The sequence below is a fragment of the Oculina patagonica genome, chromosome 6 (assembly GCF_052425735.1).
Source record: "Oculina patagonica isolate OP01 chromosome 6, crgOcupat, whole genome shotgun sequence".
NCBI lineage: Eukaryota > Metazoa > Cnidaria > Anthozoa > Scleractinia > Oculinidae > Oculina > Oculina patagonica.
This window is the reverse complement of record NC_135763.1, coordinates 28,062,528-28,086,969: the sequence shown is the minus strand read 5'-3', so window position 1 is coordinate 28,086,969 and position 24,442 is coordinate 28,062,528. Positions and strand designations below refer to the sequence as shown.

Here is a 24,442-nt window from a genome sequence, read left to right as displayed (position 1 = left end):
TGCTACAGCCTCAAACTGGGACACAAAGATGGCAGCTAAATACTAATTACTGTAATTCTACAGAAAATACAAACTGACCGTACTTTTTTCATGGTCTACACTATAACAGACCATAGAAATTTCGCCAAAAATGACAAAGACTCACAGTGAAACATTCGCAACACTCGCGGTTCCACTTCAGTTTTGAACATTTCATGACTTTATTTCTATCATTTGTACAAGTTGTAGGCCATGGAAAAATGTGGTTGATTGTTAAATGGATAGCTCTGGGACAGCCTGAAACATGACAGAGCATTTTATTGTGTGCCTTTACATTAAATATTAATTTCAATTCCAACATACTGTTATTTGATTAAATTTAACTTAACATTTTATCTACCTATTTTAAGAACTTACTAACTTACTTTAATTTAATAAAAAATAACACGATGATAAACAAATAAAATATTTACAGCCGTTTATCTACGCGAAAAAAGAAGTTTTTCTTAAAGTTTCTCTTCTAAAATGTCTATTAAGATGTAATCAGTACATATTTACATATAAATTCTATCAAAAAGAGCTCAATGAGAAAGCTCCTTAATGAAAGAGCTCCTACTAAAACGCATGTCAAATAGTTCCTCAAAAGAGCTCCCTAAAAAAAACTACTGTATGTAGCAACCATTACTCGAGCATGACTCCTACTCCACGAAAGCCCTTAGAGAACCTTTTCTTTTCATTATATCAGTGCTGATTGGTACAAATTATTTTATACCTTCCCTAAAGTGAATCGTGTGGAATTTGATATGGAGTCAAGAACTACAATTTATATCTTAAATCTATCTTAAATTATTTAAGCATTTACCCAATCTAGCCAATATTCTCTGTCAATAATAAATATTCTGGATTGTCTCTTTTGCCGCTGCTATTTAGTTAGTGATGAACTAAACAGCCGCAGCGAAGGGACAATCCTTCGATACTATTGTTAAAGTTTCTTAAATGTGACAATTACAAACCATTCTAGTCCCTTGAGGCCGCGGTCCATATGGTCAGCACCAAGAATCCCAACCTCTGGCCGGATGTAATTTGCAAGCCCGTCATTGGTCGTTCTGCAGAGACTCAGGGATTATTCTGCTCATGCTCAAATCCGATTGGCTGACAATCGACAGTGTGTACCCTGCACATGCTCAAAAACATGGACCGCCTGCGTTCGCAGTTCTTGGTGCTGATCGCTGACCAAATGATCGCAGCCTCTCGGGACAAGAAATATTACAAACGTAGAGAAGTGCGCCAGTGCACCTTGGTGTACCGCCAGCGGGTGTCAGTCATATTTTAAGCTTGCTCTGTATTATTTTTAACATAAAGACCATCTTTAAAATATAAATCTCTATCGCTTACAACCTTAAGCTTTTTACTAACGAGCTGAGCTTATCTAAAGTCTGTCAGCAAATTAACTTAAAGCTTAGAAATCCAATCTCGTTTTCAATTTCAGTATACGCGTAAGTTCCGGCCTCAAGAGTCCTCATGGGCCCGATGAGGATAAGTAAGTAAGTAGTAAGTATACGCGTAAGTTAGAAATCTTACTGAACTTTCTTTTGATGTTTTTTTAAGATCCCAAAGAATGCATAAACGTAGCACATTTTATGTACAAAATTGCCATAGGGTAAATTGACTAAGCTTCTATGACAAACATGCTATGAACAAATGCGTCAATTTGTACATGCTATGTACAAATGCGTCAATCACAGATCAACAAAGACATAATTTTCTATACATTACCGACTGTTTATGTCGTTATTTAACGTGACGGGACGTTCTCAGTGTTGTGTGACGTCACGTCAAGTGTTGTGTGACAATTTAAATTATTGAAGAGGAGATCACGATTTGCAATATGTACTGTACATACGACGAAGAAGTGGTTGGAAAGTGATCACTGATCTAGTACATCTATATACAGTAAAAAAAAATTCTAGTAAACCCTTTGATCCCCAAGTTGCCGAGGAGGCGGGAGGGGGCAGGGGTAGTCATATCAAAATGACAAGGTGATTGTTGCACCTTTTTGAGGTGGTAGCACTTTCGGTGTAGAATTTTTGAGCTAGTCAAATAAGAATTGGTACCAGCCACACAAGGGAGATTCAGGTTCCTTGTAGGAGCACCTTTAAAAATATCTGACAATCTTCACCGTCACTTTTAGAGTCAACTCCCGCCTTGCAGACACCTCGCTATTACGGTCATCCCGTCATTACGGACAGGTGTTGAAGTCCCGGCGAATAAAAATTACCGAAAACTACTCCCGATACTACGAACTTTTTCTATTGCGGAAACCAAATTGTTGTCCCGAAGGTGTCCGTTATAGCGCGAGCTGACTGTCTATTGGAGCTTCTCCCCCACCCGGAGTCCCCAAAAGAGATGAACTCCTAACTTCTAAATAAAGTGGTCACTGCATCCAGGTGGGACATGTCAAGTTTACACTCCTTTGGGACTCGTTGTTTGAATTCGGAATGTTTGAAAATAAATAAAAGCCGGAAGTCCTGACCTTGCTGCTTGAACTAAACATCCTTGTCCTCAAAATTCTCAAAGATGTAGACGGCTGCGCGGTCCATATCCCAATTACAATGCTTCAGAGTTCTTTCACAAAAAGGCTCACTCTTGCCAGTGATTTTGGACAGTCTTTGCGCTTTGATAATATGAACAACCTGTTCAATGTCCCCTTGATATTGTAGCAGGGCTGCATAGCACCAGTCACGGGGCACTTCCTCTCCACAGATTTTGCGAATCTCCCGGATCCCCGCATCTATTTCCTCACCGTACGCTCCTTCGCTAGCAGCACCCCCAGGATTGACATCCTGGATTGCTGGATCAACAGGTTGGGGTGCTGGATCAACAGGTTGTGATACTGGATTTACAGGTTGGAATGCTGGATTTGCAGATACTGGATCAACAGGTCGGGGTGCCCAGCCTCCGACTGCTCCCACAGGAGGTTGGTAACTAGTATCCAAGTCTCTGCCCAAAGTACCGCCAAAAAGTTTCTCTGGCAATGGCGGAGGCTGGTTCAAGACGTCCGGTGGAATATAAGGGGGCTCGGGCAAGTTGATCGGTTTGTCGTAAATTGGTTCAGATATTGCCTCACCCTCTTCAGGATTGACAGAGAGATCTATGAGGTCAACTGACAATCTCTTAACCTCGTCGGCGTTTTCATAAAGGCGATCTTCTATCAGTTGGGACGAATCACTGTTGTTTGTTACACCTTGTTGTTGCTCAACTGGCGGCAGAGGGGCTTGGAATTCGCTCGTTATTTCTTGACCGTTGGGGTCCTGGAAAGCAAAAACTTTCCTTTTACCGTTAGGAATGGGCGATTTAACTATGATGTAATGTTTGTTATTTCTTGGCAGTTCCGACGTTAAATCTGCTCGCGACGTTTGGTCCGGGACCTCTACCAGGGGCTGGTTATTATCTCTATTTCGTTCTTCAGGGTGCATCCGTGACTTCACTGGCGCACTCTTACTAAGCTCTAAAACTCGTTTGGCGGGCTGGTAAGGCAAAGGAATTGGAGGTGAATCTTTTTTATCAGTTGACGCGCCGGCCACACTTTGACTGCCTAGGTTTGGAATACTTTCTGAGTTAGAGCGTGTTTGAAAGGCTCCATTCCCAGGGGGTAATTCCTTTCCACTGTCCGTTTTTCTATCAAGACTCTCCGCAGAATACGGTCGAGGCTTTCGAGGGGTAGGAATCGGTTTTCTCTTTCGCGGTGTTGTTGCAGAACTTCCACCTCCTCCTGTCGCAATTAATTTGTTCTCCTGAAGGTCAAGACGTTCAGGAATATCCGGCGGGTATTTCTTACTGGGAACATCCGATAGGGGTTTATTGCTCCCTGGGGTCCCCTTTGAGCCAAGCCCTAGGGAAGAGTCATCTTTAGAGTCTTTTCTGTGTTGATATGGTACTGCATATTCTGGTTCGGTTTCCAGTCCTGCAACGTCGGATTCCGACTGCGTCCTAGGAAGTCTTTGGTGATCTGGACCCGGGCCTACCATGTTTTTCAAAGTAGCGTAATCACCGTCATTCGCAGCTGCATCACGGTGCTGGTGGTCCATACTCATGTACTCCAAACTCATGTCTTGGTCCTCGGCGCCAACTGCAGGACCATATCCCATAGACATGTATGCAGCGTTTTGTGCGATAACCTGGTTTCCAGTGTCGCCCTGTGTTTCTAGCTGCTCATTAGCCTGGTTCCCTGTGGTTCTCTGTGGCGCCAGCTGTATGTTAGCCTGGTGTCCTGTGGCGCCCTGCGGTACCAGCTGCTCATTACCCAGGTTCCCTGTAGGGCCTCGCGCTACAAGCCGCTCATAAGCCTGATTCTCTGTGGCGCCCTGTGGTATCTGCTGAGGATCTGTGGCTGGGTTTCCTGCGTAACGCTTAGGGTTAAGGGGGTTTGTGGGATCGTCTGTTGTATCATCTCCAAAGTCTAAATAAAAAAAAATAATGTTATAATCCACACTCCGATTGGCTCTTGACAGATATCTGCTTCCCTTAGAAAAACCCCTTTCCTCAATACAAAGCAACAACGCCGTTTAATAGCGTTCGTTTAGTATCTGTTTTCGACCAGAACAGCGCTAGCGCCTGGTGCCTACGAGGAATCTCTGAACTTGCAAATCATTTTGTCAGAAAAGTTGCCAAGCATCTTGATGAACCTAGACACTGACGTGATGATGGTTGGAGAAGACCAAATTTTGATTGGATAGTAAAGTTGCAAAACCTTTTGAGTGTTTCAACGACAACTTGTGAAAAGCGACATTGAATTTTGTTTTCCTAATCTGATTCAGCGCCATATTGGACAAAACAAACACCTAACATTCGTCGTTGTGGGAGTTTCGATAAAATGGGGAAAAGAACGTCCCCTGGGTGCTAGAAGCTTTTTGTGCGCGGTGCGACAACGGTTTTCCCTCCCCATCGCATTAATTCCACTCAATAACCAAACCCCAAGAAGGGGCTCTACTTAACAAGTGGGTCCGCCATGCCATCAGAACATATAAGCGAGAAAGGGTGGGAAATATGAGCCGTGTTGCATTATCCGCTGGAGTTACCTAATAAATCACGAACCACGCCACTTTCGTCGGTTGGTGTAAGTGGCTTCCTCACTAATACGTCTTCTGCAACTGGTTTGTTCGCCTTCGTGGAAATGGGGATGGTGGCAACTCTGTGCAAAAACAGGAAAGAAAAGCATTAATGTACGTGATTTCCACCACAGCCAGAAAGACAGGAAGACATAGCTACTGTGACGTGAAACGGACTGACTGGATAAATTATACAAATCCTTCCAAAAATAATGTCTTGTGATTATAAGCCCCTTATTGTCAAGGTAGTTTTGCATTTTATACATGTATGCAAGTCTTATACGTCGTATTAAGCGTTTTTGTTCTATGTTACGTTCGGCCGAAGGCCGGTAAGAGGAGAAAAGGTCTCGTTTTCTCCTCTTACCGGCCTTCGGCCGAACGTAACATAGGACAAAAACGCTTCATGCGGCCCAGGAACGATTACAATAACATTAAGGTAATCGAGTCATCTCTAACGTTTCTAAAAACAGCTTTGTATGATGATATACGAAAATGATACTGCGTTCTTAGCCTTCTTATCAAAATTATTCTCTTTATCCTCCTCTAATATGCAGTAAAAAGTACTTGTTAGGTTTACCACGATATAACGATATTTTCGGTTATTTTACGGCCATATCGTTACATCGGGAGTTTCGATATAACGATTCTCCGATATAACGATATTATTTTACTGCTACCTTGGCACATCGTTATATCAGGGTTCCACTGTAGAACATCTGGATTATATCGAGAAATTGGGGCAAAAATAATAGAAATAAGGGTGGCGGAAATTAACGCACCACTTAATTAACGGCGCGGAAATTAACGTTTAATAAAAATTAATAATTTCATGAAGCGTCAATTTCCTATAATAAGGTAATATTAGTTTTACTTACTTGTTTATATCTGGCATGAGTTTGCTGGGGTCATGCTTCCTTATATCATATGGTCGGCTAATATGCTCCGACAAGTTACCGCTGTTGCAGGAAACAAGTAAACACAGTAAATAACAACACACATGGACTGTTGAGTGCAGTATAAGATAAGTATTAGGGAAATCCATAATATCAATCGATCTTTATTTCACTTTTAAAGAGACAACGTCACGGGGATTTTTCTGCTTTTCAGTAAAAAGTACTAAAATTGGCGAAGTACCCAGTCTCGCTCGTACACGAAATGCACCTAAAACATCAAGATGAAGATATCTATAAAGTAAATTGTTGTTGAAGGTAGTGGGTAGACTTTCTAAAAGTCGTTCGCTTCTCGTTTCCGGTTTGGTGGTAGTCGAGCTCTCGCGCTTCGCGCTCTGACTTGTAAGCAAGTCTAGGAAGAGGGGAGCCGTTATTAGTTTCCAGGCCACCAGGGCAAAACTTAAAAAAGTCAGCCAACATTTTTCAAGTTGAGATCTAAAGTTCCTGATGGTATCACAATAGTATCACTTGTTTATAGCTTCAGTACACTTGCATGGTAATTTTTAACAAAGCTGGACCACTATTTGTAGGTTTCCATACGTGTTTAGGCTCTTGAAGTTTTTAAGGGAAGCTCGTGACAGTTTCCCTTTTAATTACAGTGCTTGAATGACAAATCAAACGGGGTTTCACAATGGTGGCCGTAAATACCGCCGGCTGCTTATCATAGTGGTTGCAAAAACTTCGACTGTAATAATAAAAGAAATTATGAAAGGTGTAAAGTGAGTGGAGTCCAAAGAAGGAATAACTTGTGAAATATGGACTTCACAGATAATACAAAACTGTATGCTGAAAAAACTCATTTTCAGCTCAAGTAACATAGAAAATATTATGTTAAAGGAGCTATGTCACGCAGATTTTAGTATACACAGTTCTGAAATTAATGGTATGCAACTCAACCTGCATACACACAAAAGCTCGAAAATGAAATGTTCAAATCAAAGTTCAGCGTCGAACTGCGCAATAGATTTGCAGTATTAGAGGTCGAAGAAAATATCAATGAGGACTGCATACAAATGGAAAAAGTTTACACAGAAACTGCAGAAAAAGTCCTTGGTCGAGTGAAGAAGAAAAACAAGCAATGGTTGAGGGAGGAAACCTGGAAAGCAATAGACCAACGACAGATGATCCATAACAAAATACTCAGCACAAACTCAGAGAGGAGAAAAAGCAAGCTACGACTAGAGTACAAGATGAAAGATAGAGAGGTTAAAGGCAGAGCAAGAGAAGACAAAAGGGTGTGGTTAGAACAGACGGGAAATGAAGCAGAAAAGTATGCAAAGAATGGAAGAACCAGAGAACTGTACCAAACAGCTAAAAAATCACCAACAAGCGGTGGCGCCAAGTTGCAACAGTTAAGAACAAGAGGGGTGAGATAATAAAGGACAAGAATGCCAGACTAGAAAGATGGGCTGAACACTTTGAGGAGGTACTAGTCAGGGAGGCCCCGGTGAACCCAATCGACGAAAGTGAAGTAGAGACAGACGAAATAAGTGAGATGGATACAACAGAGATAACAGAAGCAGAAGTGAGGCAGGCACTGAGGAAGACAAAGAGTGGAAGAACACCTGGAATCGACGGTATCCCAGCAGAGTTGTACAAAGCAGATAGCGATGTGGCAGTAAAGGAGTTGACAAGACTCTTTAACAGAATATGGCATGAGGAGAAATTACCTGACCAATGGAGGAAAGGCTTGATAGTGAAAATACCAAAACGAGGAGATTTGAAAGAGTGTAAGAATTGGCGTGGTGTGACATTGTTACCTGTGGCCAGTGGCCAATGGAGGAAAGGCTTGATAGTGAAAATACCAAAACGAGGAGATTTGAAAGAGTGTAAGAATTGGCGTGGTGTGACATTGTTACCTGTGGCCAGCAAAGTAATGGGGAGAGTAATAATAATAATAATAATTAAAACATATTTATACAGGATAACCATTTCAGTTATAAAAACTGCTACCAACATGGGTCCTGTGTTAAAAATAAATAAATGAATAGTTAATAAAATAAAGTAATAAAAACAGTTAAAAAGCTATATAAGAAATCTAAGAAAAGACATAAAAAGCGATAAATCATCATCGAGAGAATACAAAACGGAGTAAACCATGTACTTCGAAAAGAACAAGCTGTATTTCGAAAGAATAAGAGCACAATTGACCAAATATTCATCCTCCGTAACATCATAGAACAGGTCAATGAATGGCAGGCAACATTCTATACACACTTTGTCGACTTCGAAAAAGCTTTCGACTCTGTACACCGTGAAGGACTGTGGAGAATCATGAAGGCATATGGCATCCCAGACAAGCTGATAAGAATGGTGAAGATCATGTATGACGATTTTGAGTGTTCTGTACTGGACGAGAAAGAGCCAACAATATGGTTTAAGATCACCACTGGCGTTAAACAAGGATGTGTCATGTCAGGCTTCCTGTTCCTGCTTACTGTTGACTGGACAATGCGCAGAACAACAGAAAGGCATAGAAATGGCATTAGATGGAATTTCACAAGTACACTTGAAGATCTCGACTTTGCAGACGATATAGTCCTAATCTCATCAAAATACAAACACATACAGAACAAGACCAACCGACTGGTAGATAATGCAGGAAGAGTGGGACTGAAACTGAATGCCAATAAATGCAAAGCGATGAGAATGAATACACGAAGAGAAGACAAAGTAACGATTGGAAGAGAGGAGGTAGAAGACGTTGAAGAGTTTGTGTATCTGGGTGCGACTGTGACAAAAGAGGGTGGTGGCACGGAAGACATCAAGAAACGTATAAGTAAGGCGCAAGGAGCATTTTCAACTTGAGAAAGATTTGGAACACACGGAGCATTGGACGGAATACAAAAATCAAACTGTTTAAGACCTTGGTACGACCAGTTCTTTTGTATGGGTGTGAAGCATGGAAACGAACAGCTGCTGAGGAGAAGAAACTGGATAGATTTCAGTTCACGTGCCTGAGAAGGATTCTAAGAATTTGGTGGCCGCAATGCATCCGAAACGACACAATTTCCCAAGTAACAGGCGTAAAGAAGATCAGTGATGAAATCCGAAGGAGAAGATGGAATTGGATTGGCCACGTGCTCAGAAAGGAGAGGAATGATGACTGCATGGTGGCAACCTGAAGGGAAGAGAAAAGTGGGACGACCTAAAACCACTTGGAGAAGGACGGTGAAAAAAGTCAAAGAATGCAGACAAAAGGGGTGGTCCAGCTGGTCGGAAGTCAGGGGCGCAGCGCAAGACAGGGCTAGTTGGCGAGAGACAGCTACAGCCTTATGCGCCTCATGGCGCGAAGAGAACTAACTACTAACTAACTCAACCTGCATAAAATCATTATCTTAGAACATCTAAAGGAAGATATAACCTTAATTTGCGGATAGAAAGCAAGCTACGGTTCGATATTTTTTGAAGACGCGCGGAAACAACTTAAAAAAGTAAGCCTTACTTTTTTAAGTTGCAATCTGTTGCCATCTGAGCCATCCGCAGCCAAAGATGATCGTTAACAATTTCAGTACTCTTATAAAGCAATTTTTAATAAAAATGGACTATTATTTCTAGGTTTCCTGCGACACAAATATAAATTTTGGCTATTCAAAAATCTAGCAAAATCCGTGACATAGTCCCTTTAATTAACGCGGGAGTACCACTCAAAATTACTTCAAATTTGACCCACAAATTACGAGCATTACTTTACCTAGCCCTTTTTTGTAATGCTTTCTTAGAAAAGTCCAAATTCTTCTCATGCACCAATCCTATGGGACCATTTTCACTCTGTACAAGCAGCATACCATCTCCTTCTCTGCAAAAAAATGAAGTATAATTCACGGTGAAAAATGTTCTGTGCGATAAAGCAGGGTTTATACTTCTTTCAGATTTTGAAATCCCACGACTTTTCAAAGTTTTCCATGTCCTAAAATTGACCAATTTCTTGACAATTTTTCAAAAATCATCTTGACTTAATTCTGGTAACCTTTTTTCTTTGTAAAAAAGAAAACCTTCGCCTAATTTATTTTGTACAATCAACATTATTTTCCATGGCTGTCCATGGGCTGCACTTAAATTTCATGACTTTCCAGCTGAAAAAAGAAATTAAAATTCCAGGTTTTCAGGTATCCATACCCTCACTGAAGGTTTTTGGTTTGAACATTTCAACCTATCCAGAAATCCCAGTTTTGCTTCATACTTCCCTTAAAAAATGGCTTTTGAGACCCCAGTCACTCAGAATTTCCAATTATACACAATAACACGTAAGTTCCTGTTTACAGCTTACAGTATTAAGACTCGAAGAGCAAGATTAGCTTAGATCCTCCCCCCAGGTGGGGAAAGCGCCAGGTTGGAGGGATTAGCACAAACACAAGAAATACTGACATTTTCTGTGCCAAAACAATATAAATCAATACTTACTTTGAAATAACTGTGACCTTAACTCCACAGTTATAACTCAGATGGCCTTGTACACCAGTGTCATGACGGACTTTTGTGATCCCTACTTTTGGTTGCAACTAAATTAATGAAGAGAAAAGAAAAAATAGGAAGCAGTTTAGTAAACCATTTACACCCATTTTCAGTAAGGGAAATGGTCAAAACTATTGTACTCAGACAGGACCCACCACTCTGCAAAGCGACAGGTGATCTCTTCATGTACCCCCTTCCCCACCTTAAAAGATGGTGTCTTGTTTGTATAGCCCCCAATCTATCAGGAGTGGAAAATAAGAAAAAGATTCAAACTTCCCAGTACCAATTCTCCAGCAGTGCAAGCTTTATACACACCTAGTATGAAGGTCTCAACTTGAATTTTGAAGCCAAAAAGTTTTGTAATTTGGCTAATCAGACAGGTGGTGTCTTGCATAGTCCCCCTACCCCTACACAAGGTGGGTCCTCGTTGAGTACACTTGTTATGACCACTTCCCTAAAATTTGCTAATATAGCTTAATCTTTCTACAAACATCTTTTGACATCGTCTTTTGACATGCTGTTTGAAATAAGCCAATCAAAACCGATGCATACCGGTTTCATGCAACTGAGCCTACAAGTTCAGAAGGTCATGTTAGTGGGCTGTGATTGGTGGATTTCGATCAGTGTTGTTTGTTTAGCGAGTCGAAAGATGGATGTTGATAGAAGGCCGCTATGCACGTAATACTGAAAGCGGTGTAAAACAGAAGTAAAAATGACCCAAACTCTTTCCATATGACAGAAGTTGGCAGATAGACCTACATTTTGCTATTAGTGTTAGTCTAGCTGGAGAGCACACAAGTGCACTTGTGTTAACCACCTTGCCTAGAAGTGGCAATTTTTGCATGCACATGCATGTTTACCACCTGATGTAAACCCTAAGAAAAACAAGCAAGTACTCCAAGTCTAAATATTCTGCAGGGTGTACCTCTATTTTTAACCTCACCTGTGACACTCTGTTGCTAATGTATTCAAACGTTGGCCTGTTTGCTGGATCAGGCTCCCAGCAGCCCTGCATGATCTCATAGAAACCATCAGGGCATGCCTCCGGTTTATTAAGGTGTTTGGTTGGCTCATTAGAAATCATCACTTTGATCTAACAGTAGATAAGCAAAGAAATAAAAAAAAGAATAAGTGGCAATCAACAATTAGGATATTTGAATGAAAATTTCATGGAGGGCTATAATTCAATAGAAACAAGGAGAAAATGGTAACTTTTTCTTTCAGAAAATACCGCAAGAACGAGAAAGGAAAATTATTAAATATAAATGTAAATTCTGTTTTCTTCTCGTATATGTTCTGTGCTTCAATCTTTCAATCAAGTGTATATTAAGTATGGCTTAGAGAGATCACTTTCCTACAGGGTAATTTTTGATAACCATTTTTAAATGGACTGTGTCACGGCTGAGTTTAGTTTATTTTTTAAAGTTTTGCCAAATACTTGCTATTAAACATAATGTATGCAAAGAAATTACTCCTATAGATCCAAATGAGAAAACTATAGCTTCACTGCAACCAAATGTGTTTCTTGGGCATTTAATAATTTTATGTTACAAGCAAACAAGACTATAACTTTAAAAACTGTTCAGCCCAATAATGCAATAAAACCCATATTGCAATCCGTTTGGAACTTTGACACTTTTGGCCATCCGTACCTTCTTTTGCATTTGCTGTGAACTTATTGAAATGTTCCTTCACATTTTTGTAAGAGGTTATTTTTATATTTCACCAAATTTGATGGTCATTTCTAATAAATAAATTTGGCTAAAATCTGTGGCACGTACAGTCCCTTTAACTACACTGTACCTGTGTCAAAGAGAGATTTGCCCATGGTTGTTCACCAAAGGAAAACATCTCCCAAAGTGTTATGCCGTAACTCCACACATCACTATAAAGTGTAAACATATTATCCCTTATCGCCTCAGGAGGCAGCCTGCGAAAAAGAATGCAAAGCAAAGAAATAAATCTAAAGGACACATACAACAGTTGCCAGGATTTGCCTGGTGTAGCCATTTTCCATTGTCGCAATCATAGTGTTGCTAAAATATGGAATGCGCAGGTAAAACGTGAATAAAGTAAAAGCATGCATGTTGTTGTTATATTAGTCGCATTTTGACTATACTTTACCCGCTACACCTGGTGGGTAATCTAAATACTCAGATTGCTCACAGTAGAAATTAGCGCTCGCCCACTCGCCCAGGCGAGTGTGAAAACCGTCGGGCGAGTACAAATCATGGATTGCTCGCCCGGTTTGGTGAGTACAATTTTCAATATACTATTATTCAAAATAAGAGGAACTTTTACTTTCCACTTTAAAATATTTGTACACTGTCCATGAGCTTACCAACATTTTGAAATCTCTATCAAAGCTATTTGATTGCAAACTACAGGTATTTGGGAATACATATCAACTTTTGATGGAAGTGTGCTTGTGTTTTTATTGTGGAGTAAGGTCTATTTTCGGAGAAGTTTCATTAAGAAATAGGCTTAGATTGCAGTCTGTATCATAATCGATCACTACGGTGGCACGATGAGTATTAAATGTGCTTAAAAATTTAAGTTGTACACTTAATTATTCGTGGGGGAGAGGGAGACTGGGTGAGGAGACTGGCCTAGTGAAAACTGATCTGGGCGAGTGCAATTTGAAGGTCACTCGCCCAGATAGCAAGTGCTCCAAAATTTTAGTTTCCAACCCTGCGCCGCCAATGGCCCTGTTTTGATTTGACTGTTTCTCTACAAAAGTAATCATGCCTTTAATGGCCACGCAGCCAATCAAAGAACATGTCATGTGACTGATTAAAATGCTACAGGAGCTTGTAAAGACTAACTCACCAAGCAACTGCCAGCCTTCTGTGGACAGTGATCTCCTTAGCAGCCCCTCCTTCAAGTGTTCTTGCCAAACCAAAGTCACTTATCTTAACCTGTTTTACAGAAACAGCAAAATGAATTTATAACACTGTGTAAAAGAAATTTCATAAATTTCAATGTAACAAATTTATTTGCTTTGATCATTTTGATGAAGGATTGTCTCAGGACATCTTCAGATAGTAAATGGTTTGAATCAAGGGGTATCAGTAGTTCATATTTAATAATTAGACTACGAGCCCGAGTTTTCTATGAGCAAATAGTCAACGAGGTGCAGCCGAGTTGACTATCGCTCATAGAAAACGAGGGCGAGTAGTCTAATTGTTTTAGTAGAAACTCTAAAGGATTGCAGTCCAAAACCTACAATATTGTGCACTTTGAAGACAAAAATCAAGAAAATTTACCGCTTAAAGAGCTACTCGCGCACGCGACTGTTTTCTATCGGCGAATAGAAAACAGTGGGAGAACCAATCAGATTCGCGGATTTCCAATAGAACACAGCTGAGTTTCTACTAAAGTGTATTATAGTTCACCACTAAATTTTCTCTGATTCTGATTGGTTTAAATTGATCACGTGACACGACAGTGTTCATCCGCGAGGGCACTACAAGTATTGACAATCGTTTGTCAATTTTCGGTTTTCAATTGAGTTTTTTATCCTGAAAAGTTACCGTATTTATTTGGTTATAAGGCGCACTCGGTTATAAGACGCAACTTGGCAACTTTGTCATGGCAACTTTGTCATGCCAAGTTTCCAACCTGAACATTTTCCAAAAACACTCGGTTATAAGACGCACCATGAGTTGGAGAGTTGTAAAGATTTGGTGATCAATTTAAGGACAGTTCTTCTTACAGAATTTGAATGATTGATTGTTGTTCATACTCCTTGGCACAATCTTCGAGTGAAAAGGTAACATTTCTTGCTAAAAAAGACGTAAATCCACTTGAGCAAAACATATTTCTATCGTTCATGCTTCGAACTTAGCTGCTTAGTAACCTGGCAGATGTGTAGTTTCCAGTAACCACTGAGTTTGTAGCTTGGTTACCAAGTTCTCAAGCATGCTTCGTATCGCTTCACGATGCTCATATTTGAATGGGCGTGTGGAAGAAATTTAGTGGTGAACAATAAAAACAATAGAGTGTTTCAGTCTTGGAACTATCAGTCTCATAGTTGCCCCTTGGAAAGTTGATGTTCTTAAAACTAGCATATTAGCCTTTGAAGCTTCGCTTTTCAGGCTAATATTTGTTTTAAGAACATCAAATTTCCGCAGGGCAACTATCATGATCACCTGATATAGTTCCTCGACAGAAACACTCTATTGTTTAAATAGTCCGGGTGAGGGTAGTTCCAAAGAGAACTGTTGTTGGTGAGAGATGTTTTGACAAATTATCTGATTTTCAGAGTCAACTGAAAAGTTGTTTGTCAGTCAATGATGTTAAAAGTCTTTTCTGTCAAAACTCATTGGCAGATTAAGTCAGTTTTGCCATGATGTTTAATTATTAGTTGTAGAACTCTAGATTTTTCTGTTGGGCTTGTGGATTTACCAATCCGTTACTTGACTAGCAAGTTACATTTTAAGACCTTTCAGTTGGCTAATGAAGCACACATACATGTACTAAGGCCCTAAGGAAAGACACGCAATGACTCTGACGTGCTGGAAGGCGGTACTCTGGAAATGTTTTTAATCACTGACTGTGTAAATATATCTATTTTTAAAATTATTAATTAAAACTCCTTACCAGATCTGGTTCAAATACAAGAATATTTCTTGTTGACAAATCACGATGAACTAAATTTTTACTGGCCAGGTAGTTCATGCCTTCTGCCACCTGAACAGCAAATTTACTTAACGAAGACAGCCTACACACATCGCTCTCCCTGTTTTTGAGGTTGTCTTCCAGGGAGCCATATGACGCAAACTCTGTTACCTGTGACAAAATAATTTGTTGAAATAAAATGCTTCAGTTAACTGCTATTATTATTTTTGTCCTGTGTTAATGTGATGCACAATACAAAAGAGACCATTTATGTAGGAGAAATTAAAGTATTCTTTGTGAGAATTAACTAAACATTAAGTACAGTTTATGCTTTGGCAAAAACGGCCATTGTCCTTGTCAGAGTTTAAGTTTTTCCAAAAGGGTTGTCCTTGATAAAGATTTTATTTTATGTGTTATTGCTACTTTTTGGGCCATGTCGCTTGTCCAAATTTACCCTGGCAGGGCCTCAATAAGGCGAACTCTTCAATTTTTCACTGTTGGAAAATCCTTGCAATCAGCCGCTATTAACAGTACCATAATTTACATTCTTTTTATAGTAATTTTATATTTTAATTAATCAATACTTACCAGCTTTAGTGGTTCATCTCCAAAAGGAAGTGTTATTCCATACATTTTAACAATGTTAGTGTGAGCAAGTTTCTGCATAGTCCTTGCTTCCTCTAAAACACTTTTTAGCACCCCATCAAAAGCTGTGTTCTTTATAGATTTAATTGCCACAAATTTCTAGTAATAAACCACAAGAAAATGGTAGCATTATTTTGACATGCAAAATATAACAGACGTCTTTCTGTACACATTATATATTTAACTGGAAGCTATTAAATAAATATTATTGTCATCACAAATACAACAATCAATCAGTCAGTCAGTCAATCAATCAATCAATCAGTTCCTCAGTATGTGTCTGTCTGTCTGTCTGTCTGTCTGTCTACCAGTTACCTGGTGAGTTGGTGGGTCAAACAAACAGATATACCGTAATCAACCAATCTTCAAAATAATCTTCAATATGATCTTTAATTAAATCATTTCAAGTCAGTCACTCAATCAATTAGTTGGTCTGTTGATTGGTCAGACAGTCAGCCAGTCAGTTAATCAGTCAGTCAGTCAGTCAGTCAGTCGGTCGGTCGGTCGGTGGGTCGGTCAGTCAGTCAGTCAATCAGTCAGTCAGTCAGTCAGTCAGTCAGTCGGTCAGTCGGTCAGTTGGTCAGCACTCAGCCAGTCAGTAAGTCGGTCGGTCGGTTGATTGGTCAGTCAGTCAGTCAGTCAGTCAGTAAGTCGGTCGGTCGGTCGGTTGGTTGGTAAGCTTAATAATTATTTCTCCAAACAAGCAATCAAGAAATGAAATAGACTGTTCGGATGCATTTCATTGCAGTCACCTTCCACAAAGAAAGATTCTTATATCTGGTGATTACCTCATTTGCTCCATTTTGTGGCTTCCATAATCCCAATTGTACAACACCATACTGTCCTTCACCTAGTTCCCGTGTAACTTTAAGCTCTTCTGACAAAATAAGTTGTTGGCCTTGGTTAACGACGGGATCAGCGTCAACTGGTTTCTGTTAAAATTAAAGTCCATTAATAAAAGCTCATTCATACCTTCTCCTTTTAGTTCTTGCCACCTTGGGAATCCTACTTCCCAACCCCCTTCTTTCCTACATCCCGTGGTCTTTTGGCCCCCTTTACCCCTGGGCACTACCCCCTATTGTTTCTTTCCCTGCTTTGTGTAAAATTGCATTCCCCTTAACTCCTGGGTGATTCCCACCTGCCCGCTTCCACTAAAAGGAATCTAGCTGTTTCTATGAGTTGCATATTGAAAGATGGTGTTTCGCTATTTAACATTGGCAAGTTGGCTATTTAGTAAATACTTGGTCGTTATTGCAAAATCTACTCTGGAACTTAGGCTCTATGTGGTACCACGAGGGGCGAGGAGGATAGGTGATAATCTGGAGCTACTTGTGCTCCAATCACTACCGGTCGTCAATATACTGAAGTATTTAAAACTGGGATATAAGGATGGATTCTTTTTTCTTGGAGCTTGAAATAAGGAGGGGGGGTCTGAACTTCCCACTATAGGAACCTTTTTTCCTGGTTCCTACCCCTTCCTCAGTATTTCCTGCCTCTTTGAATGGAGGGGGACACGGGGGTCTGAACCTCCCACCTCTCGTGCCTTATACTCCCACTTCTTTTACTTTCCGCCTCAGCTGTTCTCTCCTCTTTGTCCCATATCAATTGCGAAATATAACAAAATGTTGCAAAATTTTACTCGTTTTCTCCCGGTTCCCGCCACCTTAGGAATCCTGCTTCCAACCCTCCCTTCTCCAGCTTCCCACCCCTTTTCTCCTGGGCTCCTGCCCCCCTGTCCCCCTCCACCTTTGACTGCTATCGTATCTCTATTCAATAATCGGACTATAGCTACAAGGCCAAGTTTTAGTTGAGGTATCCCTAAATGTAGTGTGTAATGTGACAAAAATTGAATTAAAATGCCAAAATTGATCACATAATGTGCATTATTATTCAACAGATGCGCGCGCTGCCCATATATGGTCAAAATGTTAACAATATCTGTCATCCGTACATAACAGATAATTATCCTGCGATATTCGTAGGTTGCGAAGATTCGTCGGAAATCTTGCAAAGCGCTGCATAATTACAGTTTTTCTATGTGCAATATGTGCTTCGTTGACAATTTGTTGAATAATTAAACAATTATCCTGCTCAATCTTGCGGAATATCGTCTGATTTTAGCCAACTTGGCCTACAGCCTCGTTGGCTAAGCTCACGCATATTCCGCGCGATTTCGCAGGATAATTGTTAAATGATTGGTAACAGCAACAGTTCCACTTGCATTTTCCATGGTCTATTAAAGTGTAGGAGCTATAGAAAAATGTGATCGATTTGTTATTAATTAAAAGTAGAGATGCATGGGGAGCAATCTCCAGGTCTTCGATCTATTAGAAGTGACTACAAAAAATAAAAAGTTCCACTGAAAATTTTAGCAACAACTTACAACGTACTCTCCTAAAAATAACATTGTGAGCAAGATGTTTGCAGTGCGTATTAATTTCTTGTACTGCATTGTACAAACAAGGACCTTCTGTCAAGACCCTTTGTTCCAAAGTCTATAAATAACGTGAGTGAAATTATAAATCAAGACGGAGAAAGAAAATGGCTCGATGGCTTTCGAAGAATAACACTGATACTTCATAGAAAACGTATTTCAATTTGAATTTACGAAATGCATGCGAGACTGGAAGATCTTTCCGCGCTGTGCGAACTAGTTTTCGTTGAAGAATCGTGGAAGTCAGCGCGTTTTCTGACAAATTCTAGTGAGTTCCCGCGCGCCATATTTCGATTTCTTTCATTTAACTATACGCACATGACGAAAGCACACTGTCTAATAAGTCCAATATTCACTGAAGCCTTGGACATAAATACAGTGATTAATATATATAATACTACTGTAGTATCAGCGATAGGACAAATTAATATAATACAGAATGATAGACACGTGAATCGAGATCTACAAAGAACGATAACGATCCATCGAAAGTTCTTAATAGCGTGAAATCATTTAAGCAAGCCTACCTTCTTCTTCGACCTAAACATGGCGAAGTTGATCATGAGGTTAAGCCTTTGAAAGCCCAGAAAACCGTCTACAAGCTTCGGTTCACATCTCGGGGGATTTTAAGGTTACAGAGCTCTTCGTTTCCGCTCGATAATGCCAGCGAAGATGAATTTCGCTCGACGTACGATTTCAAGTGGTTTCCAGTTTCCTTTGTAAACACGACCATCCGACCGTCACGGCAACTTCCGGGTTTTTGTCCCACCTTAAACCGCCACTGAGACTTGTAATCTGCTTTCAGTTTTACTCACAGAAACAATGCTGAGTCATGGTTTAGTTACTTTTAAAAACAATTCATCAATACAAACAGAATTTCTGACAAAAATTCTGCAAGAAAAGTCATTCACCTGCTCATCATAGGAACTATGCAAATTTTAACAATGGACACCTCGTGCAAACGGCTTTGTTGTGGTGGAACTGTTTTGGATATAGGAAGTTTTAGGCGTATAGTTGATAGAGAGCGAAAGAGATTAAAAGAAAACACAGACTTCTATGAGGAAAATTCCCTTTAAGAAGGAAGTTATCCAGAGGGAAATACCCTGAAAACAGAAATATCTTTCTAGGAAAATCATATGTAACTTTGCACGCTGAATACAGGGAAAAGTCCCTCAGGCGGATTTCCACTGTTGGGTAAACATTTACGTACGTAAAACGTGCGTTAAAATCCGTACGAAATAGAATGCAAATGATTATACCCCACATGAGGCTCGAAAAACATAATCGTGTTCTGAGAGAAATAAAGGGAATCTGGGCAAAGTTTTCGTTTCAATAAAGTGTTTTAGGAACGCCGGCTGTTTTAGAATACAGTTAGAAAGTGTTTTAGGAAAATCGTCCGCCATTCCGGTTTGTTTGTCTGAGTCTTGTCTGAGTCATGACGTCACGCGCGCGCTTCGCTATTGCCACTGTCGCCTAAAAAGTATTCAAAATCGTTCTTTTTTACGTGCGTTGAACGTACGTAGATGCCCGTCATCCTGAATTTGGCGCCAAAACGCAAGGAGATCGCGGGTTATTTGATTTGCCTGTGCCCACTGGAGACAAGCGTTTCATTCTCCTTTTAAGTCGTGGATGCGCATAGCAGTGGTGGACCAGTTTGTGCCCAAACTAGCCGTAGCTATTTAAAAATAATATTTTCCGGCTCGCGACTGCTGTAAAATAAAACATGATCTTCATTTTGATGCTAAGTGCTTGTCTGATTAAAACATCAGCAATATCGAAATTACGTGCGTGACGACAGATTAATCCGCGTTTATGTTGTCACAAACTGCGTGACAATTTTAAAACGTAAAACAAAAAAGCCTCTTAGTCGATTAAATATCTTCAATTCTCAGCTAACAGTTACAATTTTGGCCAATTCTCAGCCATCAGTTTATGATACCACATTCACGACTTTGCTCATAGAGTCTTTGATTGCCTACGGCAAATTAGAGAGAAGACAAAAATACCGCAAGAAATATTAATTGGGTAAGCCCGCTATACCGCTATCAAGTGGATGAATACCACATCTTTAATAGTACGAAAAATGCGTGAATATGACCACGAGTCATTTATAAATACTTCAGAAAGACACTATAAAGATTTGAGTAGGTCTTTCTGGTTTCCGAGCGTTTTCGTTTACTACCGCGTTCCTGCATATGTTTCGTTTCCACGAAATGGTATTGTTTTGGATTGGAACACGGACTACTATCCAATCAGAAGAACGCTCGTAACCACAATGTCCACACGTTTTAGTAGAAGCAAATAACTTGGTAAAAGCATGTTCTTCAGGAAGATGAAAAGTTATGCAGATTGATTACAAATAGGAATACCTGACGACTGCGATACCTCTTAGTTCGATTCAAGCGATGTATTGGTGAAAAATATAGTGAGAGCCCTTTCCGTGTTTAATTGCTATGTTAATATTCTAGTTATATTTTTAGTTAACTGTTGACTCTGTATTGACTCTGTATTTAATTGTTGCCTTCGGCACTCGCTGGATCGCGCCCTCGTCGCTCGAAGAGAGATTCACGTTGCCCCCTAATTTTCCACCAATAAGAGTGCTCTGAGGAGAAAACAAGACTTGACGTCTTCGGATGTCTCGTGTTTGCTGGCACGGAAGGGTAAAGGAATTTGCATGTGTGCAAAAAACTAGACTGTTTTGCAATTCTTCCGTAATACTGATTCTCGACAAAAGATCTTCTTTAGAATTTCACAAACCTATCTCTCCTCGACCTTTCCCGTTATACTTATTACTTATATTTTTATTATGCTTATCGTTCTGCGATCCGGACACGAAGTACTATTTCTTTTTGAAATAGTGGCTCGTTTGAACCTGTATTACTATATTTTCCCATGTTTACGTCGACGGCGAATAAAATAAACGGCATGCAATGCATGCAGAAGCGATGACGTTCAAGCACACTGGATTCCGAAGCAATTAAATGCTAAAATTGTATTGATTTTGTTTGTCTTTAGATATTTGCTGCTATTGAACAACGGTTTTTATTTTATCTTAGACTTCTCGTTGTTGTTGTTTAACCAAAATGCGTTATATTGTAGCGTTACATGTCTTATATTGTAGCGTGACATCCTCTATACGATACTCGTGTCGTGTCTGCACATGTTTGTAAAGAATATGAATGACGAAATTTCTGTTTTCTAAATCTAACAGAACCCATCAAATATAACTTTTCTCTTTTGTTTATACTTTGTATCAATCAGTCCTTTCTAACTATCCAGGTGAATTTTGCTTTGTTCCACGCGGCGATTTTTCGTTCAGTTAAACTTAATTTCGCTTTCAGGGGATCTCTCTCTTTGTTCATGTTCACTTTATTATAGAAAAATGCGTTACGTTTATTCTTATGGCAATGTTTATTCATAATAATAAAGTACAACATTCACTCCAGACCCGAAAGTACAACCGCACTCTCTCCAGACTCAAAAGCACCGTTTAATAGCAAAAAATCAAACACAGTCTGCTGAGATACAAGTTGCTTAGAATAGGTGAATAACCTTGGTTTAAAAACTTGTGAAATTCTCCTTTTTAAGGGTTTCCTCTTGCTCTATATTTTTTTGAGGTTCCTTGTTGTTTTGGTCATTCTTTGTTTACGTCACTGGTGAGTTTGTCAAGTTCTTACACAGAGGATGAGCCAAAGAACGACTTTGCCTTGCCAAAAACAAGATGGTGAGTTTCAGCCAATGTACCTAGTTCCCGGCTAGTTCCTAGCAATCTCCGGTCGGGGTTGTAATCCGGAACCTCGACATTAAGCAATGACGTCATATCTTAACAAAATGGCGTCGACATGGCAAGTGGTGTCATGTGACAAAATTCAAAAGTATGATTTTATGTACGTTAACGCGCGTGGACAAAAACGCGACATTGGAAATCCACCTCTACTAGATTTGGTCTTAATGGTAGTGTATTCCAAACTGGCTAGGACTGAGAGGAAACGTCCCAAAGAAATACTGCAAAAACTTGCTCTTCTATTCCCTCATGTAGGTTTCCTCGGGACTCTTTCTTTCGCGTAGGCAGAAGCTCGGGGGCAGAAGCAGGCAATTAAAAATCTTTGAACCCTGAAATATTATTCAAGCTTATTTTATAATACAATGGTGACTTGAGCGATTTTTGGCTTTGTCGTGTGATACATGTTTTCCTTTGCAGAAAGTTGCCAACGCTTTTTCAAATAAAGCTTAAAAATTATTGTTGTGGAATATGACGCGTAATGTAAATGGATTTTAATACCGTTTCTATCCATAACTTTTAGTAGAGGAACGCGAAGGTGGTTTAAATATCACACACCGTCCTTTACATTTTCCGCCCTTCGCACAAGCTTAATGATCTGTATTTCCGGTGGTTGTTTCCGGTTCCGGTTGAGCTGATAGCTTTGTTTCTTTGGATGTCGCAACTGGTAAGAACAGTCGTAAGAAACGACATCTCTTATTCTCATGCTTGTAGTTTCAATACGTTATGACGTCAAACTTTCAAACTGCAAACCCCAATCCTAGGGTATAAAGGTCAGACCGGTTTCACCGTTTCACGGAAATCGATCAGGTTTTAAACGATTATATATTTTTGGAGTTAAAGAAAATTTCTAAATTTCAGGATCAAAAACGCGACTTTTAAGCTTCCAGGGAAATGGTACTGGTCAATATCGAGCATGCTCTGCTTCGGCGCTCATGTACGTTCGTGTTATTGGAAAACAGTCAGCATTTTTTCGGGATCTACGCCTAGGAAAACTTTACCAAATAAATAGAAAAATTAATATTCAAGTGTTTGACTAGACAGTGATACAAATGTTATTGCTGAACGTATCGAAAGGACCTCTGTACATATAGAAGCCTATAAATGATGCTCTGAACCAAAAATGGTCCAACTTCTTCTTTTTCTTTCCCGGACATCTTCGGGTCTTCGGGAATTTTCGGCAACCGATCGGAAATTTTGATTTAGCCTCAAACTTCGGGTTACGAGTTAAGCGCCACTGTTTGAACTAGTAATACTAGTAATGTAACTGCTCTAAAAAGGCATGTGCGAGCATACTGAAGCACACTGGCAAGCATAGAAAAACTCGTGTCTGAAACGGCGTGAAATAACTGCACAAGCACAAGTGCAAAACTTGATACTCCCGTATCATGCAACGTTTATCAGAATTTCTAAAAGCAATGCGCTTGCGTATGTCGACTTGTGCTTGTGCTTATCGCAGTGTGAACATCTTTGTGGTTATACTTGTCCTTATGATTATTTGTTTTGTGCACAATTGTTAGCCAGAATGTTTTTTAAAGTTCGAATATTTAGTTTAAGTTCTCATAATTTTTCTCTCATCAAACGACGGATTGACTGAAGTGATGTTGATTATAAGGGCACCAAAACTACGTCAATAAACCCGTAAAATGCTTCCTTAAAAAACTTTAAGTCAGTCAAAGTGCCCACCTTACCTTTTCCCTCTTGCGAAAGAAAGACATGATTCCATGGCCTTGAAATTTCATTTTTGCAAAATAGAGCAATACTGCTTGTAAAGATATTCACGCAGCAACATTCCCAACCAAACTTTCGTCAAACTGAAGTTAGTTGTCTCGTGCTTGCTTTTTGTAAACAACACTCCCAACATTGTTCTGATTAATTACTTCGGTTGGACCATTTTACTATGCTGAATCTTAGCCTGGGGGTGTAATGCTATTGTGAACGTTTCAGCGCTAGCGGAAGCCTTTAGCCTATACGGAAACCGCATATGAAAAATAGAGGAAAACACTAATTATTGGAAAAATATAACTGAATATGTTTTTACAAGTGTCTGATGAAATTAATCAACTAAATTTATAACCTTCGATCAGGCATTTTGTGCCACCAAAAAAGAACGCATGATAGCAGGTTATTGCGTCAACGTTATTGTTTATACGGAAATTACGTTGCAAAGGCATGATTTAGCATGTGAGAATTTTAACGCCAGGGTTTGAAATCGAAGTCCTGTATAAACACTCTTAGACCAAATACAACAGAAATCGTCAATGCGAGCTTAATAAGAAATTTCAGCTTCTGTTTGCTTGTAGATCGGCAACAAACGTGTTAGAATCCCTTCGGCTACTTTGAAAAGATGCAAACATAGTCACGTATGAGCTTTACGCTTGGGTTCCAATGCCGAACAACTTATGCTCGTGCCTAGATCTCGCGCTTCACGCACGGATGACCTGAACGTAAAGTCAGAGCACGTTCCGCA

At 39.8% G+C, this 24,442-nt stretch overlaps 1 protein-coding gene and 1 pseudogene across 2 annotated transcripts; one reads left to right on the top strand and one right to left on the bottom strand.

Moving 5' to 3' along the window:
• The window catches only part of LOC144657986 (uncharacterized), a 522,126-nt pseudogene that overhangs the window by 491,845 nt on the left and 5,839 nt on the right, over positions 1 to 24,442 (top strand).
• On the bottom strand, positions 278 to 23,775 carry LOC144658102 (uncharacterized). 2 transcript variants are annotated; one of them, XM_078518433.1, is made up of 12 exons: positions 23,664 to 23,775; positions 16,546 to 16,689; positions 15,701 to 15,856; positions 15,095 to 15,283; positions 13,322 to 13,410; positions 12,296 to 12,422; positions 11,436 to 11,585; positions 10,442 to 10,539; positions 9,732 to 9,836; positions 5,963 to 6,043; positions 5,058 to 5,170; positions 278 to 4,438 (listed from the first exon to the last, which is right to left on the bottom strand). In XM_078518433.1, exons 1-12 carry the CDS (start codon positions 23,712 to 23,714, stop codon positions 2,526 to 2,528), a joined length of 3,216 nt encoding a protein of 1,071 aa, XP_078374559.1. In that variant the 5' UTR covers positions 23,715 to 23,775; the 3' UTR covers positions 278 to 2,525. The 2 variants fall into 2 exon arrangements, with proteins under 2 accessions (XP_078374559.1, XP_078374560.1); XM_078518434.1 differs by lacking the exon at positions 23,664 to 23,775 and adding an exon at positions 18,719 to 18,993.